Source organism: Rhincodon typus, chromosome 23 (genome assembly GCF_021869965.1).
Source record: "Rhincodon typus isolate 14 chromosome 23, sRhiTyp1.1, whole genome shotgun sequence".
Classification (NCBI taxonomy): Eukaryota; Metazoa; Chordata; class Chondrichthyes; order Orectolobiformes; family Rhincodontidae; genus Rhincodon; species Rhincodon typus.
Genome location: NC_063354.1, coordinates 44779238 through 44789100, shown reverse-complemented (window position 1 = coordinate 44789100; position 9863 = coordinate 44779238). Strand labels below are relative to the sequence as shown.

General features: G+C 44.1%; 1 protein-coding gene across 1 annotated transcript; it reads left to right on the top strand.

Moving 5' to 3' along the window:
• The first annotated feature begins 1242 nt into the window (after positions 1-1242).
• On the top strand, positions 1243-2169 carry LOC109917339 (zinc finger protein 239-like). Its single transcript, XM_020517145.2, has one exon. The coding sequence runs from the start codon at positions 1243-1245 to the stop codon at positions 2167-2169; it is 927 nt and encodes a 308-aa protein (XP_020372734.1).
• Positions 2170-9863: the final 7694 nt, after the last annotated feature.

The following is a 9863-nucleotide window of genomic DNA, read 5'->3' as shown; positions in this document are numbered from 1 at the left end:
TTAAAGGCTGACTTTCTCCAGCAATTTCTCTTTTTGTTTCAGATCTCCAGCATCCGCAGTTCTTTGTTTTATTTTACTGACACGTTATTCGACTGGCTAAAAGATTGGCCTCATTCGTAATGCTCACAATTAAAGGAGTGTTTTCTCCCAGCAGATAGCCAATAATTGATAGTGCAGTAATATAGGACATAAATATGTTTGATTCAAAGATAGTGGGGACTGCCAATGCTGGAGATTCTGAGATAACAAGGTGTAGAGCTTGTCCAGCTCTACACCTTGTTATATCATAAATATGTTTGTTATTTTATACACATTAGATATTTATGGATATGGCAAAGATAAACTAAATTAATTGTTTCTAGCCTTGTAATAGTGTACTGTAGTTACATGATAAATTTTCACTCTTGGAAGTAATTACAGAACACACTGAGAATCCATTCAGCAACATAAGTCCATGCTAACACTGTTCTACAATCCAGTCAGTCCAATACCCCTCTATATCTCTGCTGCCTTTCAAGTTTATATTGTTTAATTTCCCCACTCCATTTCATTTTGAAATCATTGCGCATCCCTATTTCAACCAGGCTGATAGGCAAAGAGTCCAGATTTTGACCATTCACTGCCTAAGTAAAGTTCTTCCTCACATCTTTCTCTCTCTAATTAAGTGCCTGCATGACGATTTTCAACTCTTTGTAATCTGGACAGCAGTGAGCATGAATTTGGCTGCAGCTTCAGGAGAATTGGAAGTGCTTATATTAGAGTGAGAATGGAGGGTATATGTGTGGAATAGAGATTTACAGTTCTGGGGAATAAAGGAGCCAAGAATGTTCTGTATAACCTAGGCTTGTCTGTTCTGTATTTCTATTCCATACTGAGTGATGACTTTTGTAAACACCTTTTCCAGGCTTGGGAGGCCAGGATTTGCAAACATAAATCTCAATCCAAACATCACCTCAAGATCTGACAGAGCCTGTCAATTTACCATGACCTGAATATCTCCAACTTTTGAATCTAGAAGGAGAAATGTTTGTCTGTTATGTCCACTTCAAAAATATTTTAAACAAATTGACTGGAAAACACCACAATACAATGGTTCTGAGAGAAAGTATTCCAGGGCACTGACTGTGGAAAGAGCGTTCATGGGGATTGTATCATATACAGCAGGGTGAACTGTAAATGCATTCAGTGGGTGATTGAGGCTTCAACTGGTGAAACCTGGAGAGTCAGAAGAACGCTGACATCATGGAGAAACAGTGGAAATGTGGGGATTGTGGGAAAGGATTCCGTTCACCATCTGAGCTGGAATCTCACCAACGCTTTCACACTGGGGAGAGGCCATTCGCTTGCTCCAAATGTGGGAAGGGATTCACTCAGTCATCCCATCTGCTGAGACACCAGTTACTTCACAGTGAGGAGAGGCCATTCTGCTCCTCTCAGTGCGGGAGGGGATTTAGTGATTCATCCCACCTGCTGAGACACCAGCGGGTTCACACCGGCGAGCGGCCATTCACCTGCTTCAAGTGTGGGGTCAAATTCAGTCATTCATCCACCTTGCAGAAACACCTGCGAGTGCACACTGGGGAGAGGCCATTCACTTGCTCCAAGTGTGGTAAGGCTTTCACTCAGTCATCTCATCTGATGACACACCAGCGAGTTCACAATGGGGCGAGGAGGTTTACTTGCTGTGTGTGTGGTAAGGCATTTACTCAGTCAACACACTTGCTGTTACACCAGCGAGTTCACTCTGGGGAGAGGCCATTCAGCTGTCCTGAGTGTGGGAAGGGATTCATTGATTCGTCCACCTTGCTGACACACCAGCGAGTTCACACCGGGGAGAGGCCTTTCACCTGCTCCGTGTGTGGGAAGGGATTCACTCAATCATCCAGCCTGCAGACACATCAGCGTGTCCATACCAGAGAGAGGCCATTCCACTGCTCTTTGTGTAGGAAAGGATTCACTAGATCAACCCACCTGCTAAAGCATAAACGAATTCACGCTGGAGAGAGGCCGTTCACATGCTTCGAGTGTGGAAAGGGATTCACTCAGTCATCCTGTCTGCTGAGACACCAGCGAGTTCACACTGGGGAGAGACCATTCACCTGCTCTATGTGTGGAAAAGGATTCTCACAGTCATCGAACTTGCAGACACTCCAACGGGTTCACAAGTGATTACAGGAGTTGGATTCTGTTGTTATTGCTGCTGGTAATCATATCCTGGACTGAACCATGCTCATTCTGTTTGGAGAAGTGGAAGGGTTAGAGGGTTTCTTTCTGCTCGACTGGCTGACCTCAAAATGCTGTTTCCCTTTGAACCTGGGAATTTCCATTTACAGTGAAATGATCTGCAAAATCTGATGAAGTACATTTATTCTGAGTTGCATGTCTTTTCCTGTAATGTTTTTCCTACCACATCCAATAGATCTGAAACAAATAATTTGTCTTTCTTCCTTTGACTCTACAGCCCACAGTTACACCACTCAGCTTAATCAATCTGTCAGTGTTTGTGCCTCCACCCACCCTTCTTCATTTCCTGCCATTATCATATTTTCCATTCCTTTCATTCTCCTGCCACCTTCCCCTTAAATGCTCTTTCTTCAACCATTCACCTTTGGAGCGAGTTCCACATTATTGGGGAAGAAGGTTTCTCCTGAAATCTGAAGAACTGTGGATGCTGTAAATCAGAAGCAAAAACAGAAATTGGTGGAAAAGCACAGCAGGTCTGGCAGTTCTGAGGAAGGGTCACTCGACCAGAAACGTTAACTCTGATTTCTCTCCACAGATGCTGCCAGACCTACTGAGCTTTTCCAGCAACTTCTATTTTTGTTTCTCACGAAATCTGTTTGGTTTATTGAGCCGCTTTGTAATCTTTTTAAAAAACCTTGATCAGGTTATCCTTTAATTATCTCTTTTCTACAGAGAATTGTCCCAGTGTTTCCTGAACATTAAGTGTTTGAGGTTCTAGTATCATGCTTGTAAATCCTTGATGCAGATCCTCTGCTGCCTCAGTTTCTTTCTTTAGATGGAAATCACAAAGGTTGATAGTGCTCCTGGTGTAATCTGACCTTGGTTCTAAACATAGTAACGTGACCTCCCTGCTTTTCAATTCTATCCTTTGGGAAAGGAACCCCAGGAATGAGAGTGACTGAAGATTAATAGCTTTGAATTTTTTTTGAGACATTGATTCTTTATAGTATGATCTGTAAAGACTAGAAAGATTTCTAAGCCACTTTGTTAGATGGAATTGGTGGACTTTGAGTGGGTAGAAACATTAGTTTTCTCTTTGGTCATTGTCTTGATGATGAAATAATGCATGCATAAGAAATCACCAGAGTGACCTTAATACGGCTAGTGCTTATAAATAGTGTCATACAGCACAGAAACAGGTCCTTCAGCCCACCATGTCTGTGCCAACCAACAAACACCAAACTACACTAATCCCATTTATCTGCAGTTGATCCACCTGGCATTTTAAGTGCTCATTCAGATGCTCCTTAAATGTTGCAAGAGTACCTGTCTCCACCACCCTCAGTGGCCAGAATAATCCAGACTACTATGCCAATAAAGGAGAGTTAAGGTATACTAGGCCAGTTGCAGGACCATGGACTGACTTTCAAATATACTACGTCCATCCTTACCACCCTCTAATAATAATAAGTATTTTCTGGTCATTGTGGATATTATGAACAAATGGCTAGATGCATTCCCCACTCGAATGAGCACTGCTAAAGTTGCAGCATCACCTACCATCATCAATCCAGCGGGTTTGTACAGAGGATGAATCATACCCTGAAAGGGATGCTGCGAAAGATCGTCCAGCAACACAACATGGAATATGGCTTTACTCTTTGTCCTCGTGCTCATAAGGAACTCACCCTCCAGTTCAACTGGATTCACCCCCCACATTCTAATGAACGGATACACCATGAGAGGTATCAAACCCTTAATAAGACAGACTTGACAGAGCCTGAGGTGGAAGCCCTCTGCCATGAGAAAATGTACAGGCTGCACACAAAGCAGAGGCCATCAGAATGACACAAAGGAGAAAGTGGAGCAAGTCGTGCTTTGATGGGAAGGTGGTCCCAGTACAGTACGAGGTAGGCAGTGTATGATGTAACATTTTCTAGCCAGGAACATCCTGTCCCCCAGTTATTGAGACCCCTACTCAGTGTTGGACAGGACCAGCCTGTCCATGTGCAGGATTTTACCGGGTACAGGAAAAATTGGGTGGTGTCATGTTAATCAGTTAAAGGTCTACAGAGCGCAAAGCAACAGTCAGCAAGTGAAGATGGTTATCTAAGATTACAAAGAGACCTTGATCACTTCGGTCAGTGGACTGAGGAGTGGCAGATGGAGTTTAATTTGGGTAAATGTAAGCTGTTGCATTTTGGTAAAACAAACAAGGGCAGGGCTTATACAATTAATGTTTGGGTCCTGGGCCGTGTTGTAGGACAGAGACCTAGGGGTTCATAATTTTTCGAAATTTGCATCACACGTAGACAGGGTGATGAAGAAGGCATTTAGCATGCTTGCTTTCATTGCTCGGACCTTTGAGTATAGGAATTGGGAAGTCATGTTGAGGTTGTACAGGACATTGGCGACGCCTCTTCTGGATTATTGTGTGCTGTTCTGGTCACCCTGTTATATTAAGGATATTATAAACTAGAGAGGGCTTAGAAAAGATTTACCAGAATATTGGCGGGAATGGAGGGTTTGAGTTTAAAGGAGAGACTGGATAGGCTGGGACTTCTTTCACTGGAGGTTGAGTGGTGACTTTATAGAGATTTATAAAATCATGGAGGGCATAGATAAGGTGAACAGCAAAGGTCTTTTCCCTAAGTTGGGGGAGTTTAAAATTAGGGGCCATATTTTTAAGGTGAGAGGGGAAAGATTTAAAATGGACATGAGAGGCAACGTTTTTTCCCACCAGAGTTGTTTGTGTGTGGTTTGAACTGCCAAAGGAGCTGGTGGATGCAGGTACAATTACAATGTTTATCAGACATTTGGATAAGTTCATTAGTAGGAAAGGTTTGGAGGGATATGAGCCAAAAGCAGGGAGTTGAGACTAGTTTAGTTTGAGAATATGATCAGCATGGAATATTTGGACTGAAGGGTCTGTTTCCATGCCAAATGACCCTATAACTCCACATGCTTCCAGGGGAACTGGGGGAATGTGGAGTTTAATTTGGATAAATGCAAGGTATTGCATTTTGGTAAAACAAACAAGGGCAGGGCTTAACCCAAGCCCTGATCGGTCAGATCCTAGACCAGTAGTTGATCCAGACCCAATGCAGATTCCTGATCCCAATCCAGGCCAGCGTTCTGGACCAGCTCTGGACACTGTCCCTCCTGAGGCCTTAACCTCAGGATTTGAATTATAGCTGGCTGTACCACTGCCGGTCAGAAGAAGCAGCGCTTGGTGTGCAGCAGCCCTGAAGTGAAAGGGGTGGTTAGAAACTTTCCCCCAACAAAGTGTCCTAGGCGGTGCTCTGGCTCAGAGACAGAGAGAATCCCTTTCTGAAGGCACTCGTTCCAATGCTCCCACCAAGACATGATGGAGGAACCCTACCACCACATACATACCAACACCATTACACCCCAATTGTGGATTTCCGCTAATCCATTCTGCTCATAGAACATCGTCATAAACCTCAGCTCCCACTATGGCCCAAATCTGCTAATTTGTCCTGGTCGTACAGGGCTACAGCACCATAGAGTATGATAGGTAGCCACCTTTAGCATTTACGTCTTTTGGGCATTTCTCATCGTCTCATCTTTACCTTACTCAAATCAAAGGTTAATTTGTCTGTTATAACAAGGTGTAGAGCTGGATGAACACAGCAGGCCAAGCAGCATCAGAGGAGCAGGAAAGCTGACGTATCAGGTTGGGACCCTTCAGAAATGGGGAGGGGGAAGGGAGCTCAGAAATAAACAGAGAGAAGGGAGGTGGGTCTGGGGAAGGTAGGTGGGATGATGATAGGTCAGTGCAGGTAGGGAGTGGTGGGGATTGGTCAGTGAGGCGGGAGGGGCGGCTGGGTGGGAGAGAAGACAGACAGGTTGTGTCAAGTCAAGGAGGTGGGGATGAGAGGGAAGGTTGGCCATGGGATGAGGTTGGGGGTGGGGAGATTTTAAAACTGGTGAAGTCCATGTTTAGCACATTGGTCTGTAGACTCCTGAGGCAGAATATGCTGCTCTTCCAGTTTGCGGGTGGCATTATTGTGACACTGGAGGAGGCCCAATGGCAGGACCATAAACAAGATCATCCGCGGAAAGACAAACAATGACACTAGGCAGCGAAATAAGAGCCTGTGCAGCATCTATGGCCAGTGGACGATCGAACAGTTTAGGAAGAACTTTATGCAGGCTAGGAGAGGCCAGGTCCTGTCCTGGATCAGGGCCGAGCAGATAGAGCACTTGTTTCATGGGAAGACATACCCCAATATTTCAAATTGTAAATTATGGAAACTGACCAAGGTCTGGTTTAATGACAATTGTGAGGGGATTCCAGGAATGGCTGTGGGGATGGTATCATTAATCCAATCATAACACCAAATCAAAATGGGTTATAAGTCTTCAAGGTGTATCAGACAGGGAATGTGATTAGAATATGACAATACTTTTCATACGCTGTTGATAAAGAGAGAAGGCTTGTAGGTGCCACTCTAGATAAATCTCAGCAGACAAGTAATTGTGTGGCCCCACCCAAATGAATGTGCCCTGTGTCGTATTCAGAAAAACACCATTCTAAATTGTATTGTAGAGATCTGGAGCCTGAACACAGACATCACCAGGGTAGAGTATAGGGGAAGGGAGAACACTGCATCACAACTTCCCGAAAACACTACCAGTGCAGAACCTTCATGTGTAAATTCCAAAACACAACCTTTTAGTAATAGGTCACACATACCAGCTGGGGTTGGCCTAATCGAGCTCACGGACATCCACATGAGGAATGTCAGTGACAACCTCTGACAAACTTTAGGGATTATTGGGAGAATGCAACACTGGCATTGAATTCTTGCCAGAAAAAAATTACAGTAGTTCCAGTTACTAAACAGCAAATGTACAATAGGTTTTTGCTGTTGTTTGCTACTTCGTCAGAAGACAGAGCAAATGTAGAAGGGTGTCAGGAGAATCAAAGTGACTAATTAGTGGGATGCTGTTTGGGACTGGGGCTCAAATGTACAGTAGGAAAGAACTTAAACAAAGAATTGGAAGGGCTAAAAGTGGTCATGAAACCTTGTTAGCAGACAGGATTAAGGAGAATCCCAACAAGGTAGCAAGGGAAAGCGTTGGCCCACTCAGGGATAAAGGAGGAATCTACATGGGGAGCCAGAAGAGGTAGGTGACGTCCTCAATGAATACTTTGTGTCGGTATTAACCAAAGAGAAGGAATTAGTGGAGAATGATCTCAGGGAGGAGAGTGTCAAATTTCTGAGCCAAGTTGCTATTAAAATGTTGTGTGTCTTAAAAAGTATTAAGGTAGATAAGTCCCTGGGTCCTGAATGGATCTATCCCAGAATATTGAGGGAGGCAAGAGATCAAATTGCTGGAGCATTGACAGACATTTTTGAATCCTCTTTGGCCGCAGGTGAGGTCCCAGAGGACTGGATAATAGCCAATGTTGTCCCATTGTTTAAGAAGGGTAGCAGGGATAATCCTGGAAATTACAGCCCAGTGAACCTCGCGATGGTGATAGGGAAATTAATGGAAAAGATCCTCAGGGACAAGATCTACACACATTTAAAAGTAAATGGACTTATTATTGATAGACAGCTTGATTTTGTGCGGGGAACTTGATTAGTTTTTTGAGGAGGTGATAAAGATGATTGATGAGGGAAAAGTTGATGATGTTGTCTACATGGACTTCAGTAAAGCCTTTGACAAGGTCCCTCGTGGCAGACTGGTACAAAAGGTGAAATCACATGGTATCAGGGCTGAGCTGACAAGATGGATACAAAACTGGCTTATTCATAGGAGACAGAGGATAGCGATGGAAGGATGCTTTTTGGAATGGAGGACTGTGACTAGTGGTGTTCCACAGGGATCAGTGCTGGGAGGAAAATGTAGCTGGTCTAATTCGTAAGTTTGTGGATGATACAAAGATTGGTGGAGTTGCAGATAGTGAGGAGGATTGTCAGAGGATACAGCAGGATATAGATCGGTCAGAGGCATGGGCAGAAAAATGGCAGATGGAATTTATTCTGGACGAATGAGAGGTGATGCATTTTGGAAGGTCAAGTACAGGTGGAAATTATACAGTGAATGGCAGAATGCTTAGGAGCATTGATATGCAGAGGGATCTGGATGTACAGGTCCACAGATCACTGAAAGTGGCAGCTCAGGTAGATAAGGTAGTTAAAAAGGCCTATGGCATGCTTGCCTTCATTGGAAGGGGCATTGAGTATAAGGATAGACAAGTTATGCTGCAGCTTTATAGAACTTTAGTTAGGCCACATTTGGACTATTGTGCACAGTTCTGGTCACCACATTCGCAGAATGATGTGGATGCTTTGGAGAGGGTAAACCAGAAAAGGTTTACCAGGATGTTGCCTGGTATGGGAGACTTTAGCTATGAAGAAAGGTTGGATAGACTGGGTTTGTTTTCTCTGGAATACAGGAGATTGAGGGGGGACTTCATAGAAGTTTATAAGAATGTGAATGGCATGGATAGAGTGGAAAGTATGAGGCTTTTTTCCAGGATGGAGGGGTCAATTACTAGGGGACACAGGTTCAAGATGCGGGTGGGGGGGTGCTAGTTTAAAAGAGATCTGCGAGGCATGTTTTCATGTTTTTCACATGTGGTGAGTACCTGGAACGCTTTTGCCAGAGGAGATGGTGTAAGCAGACACAATAGCAGGATTCAATGAACACCTGGGCAAATACATGAATAGGGAGGGAATAGAGGGATATGGATCCTTTAAGTGAAGGCAGTTTTAGTATGGAAGGGCAAATTGTGTAGGGCGCGGGCTGGGAGGGCCGAAAGGCCTGTTCCTGTGCTGTTTTGTTCTTTGTTTATACACCCATGGGTACATGTCCTATCACACCTGGCTGTGTTGTTCATCCTGTTTACTTTGATCCACCTCATGGTTAAATGCATTCACTGGAAGAAGGAACTTATCCAGAAACTAACAACGGACTCTGTGTTCCTACAGCAGAAGCCAAGAAACTAATGAATGTGGACTGTGTCACGAAAAGACTATATAAATTGCTGTGTGATATGAAATTCACTGTATATAATCTCTGCAGTGCAGATAGAGGCCATTCAGCCCATCAAATCTGTATCGACCCTCCAAAGAATATCCCACCCAAACCCACTTCCTCACCCTATCCACATTTCCCATAGCTAATCCACCTAGCCTGAACACTACGGAGCAATTTAGCATGGCCAATCCACCAAACCTGCACATTCTAGGTCTGTGGGAGGAAACTGGAGCACCCGGAAGAAACGCACGCGGAAATGGGCAGAATGTGCAAACTCCAGACAGACAGTAACCCAAGGGTGGAATTTAACCCGAGTCCCTGGTGTGTGAGGCAACAGTGCTAACCACTGTGTCACTCTGCTGCCTGAGGCTATCACCAGAGGTTTGAGCTTAAAAAAGCTCCAAATACTAAATTATGGCAGTTCTGAGGAAGGGTCACTGGACCTGAGATGTTAACGCTATTTTTTCCTTCACAGATGCTGCCAGACCTGCTGAGCTTTCCCAGTAACTTTGTTTTTGTTCCTGACTTACAGCATCCACAGTTCTTTTGGTTTTTAGATGGGAAGGCAAGTTGTGAGGATGACAGTGTCTACAGAGATACAGATAGTTAAATGAATGGGCAAAAACATGGCAGATGAATATAATGTTGGTAATTGTGAGGTT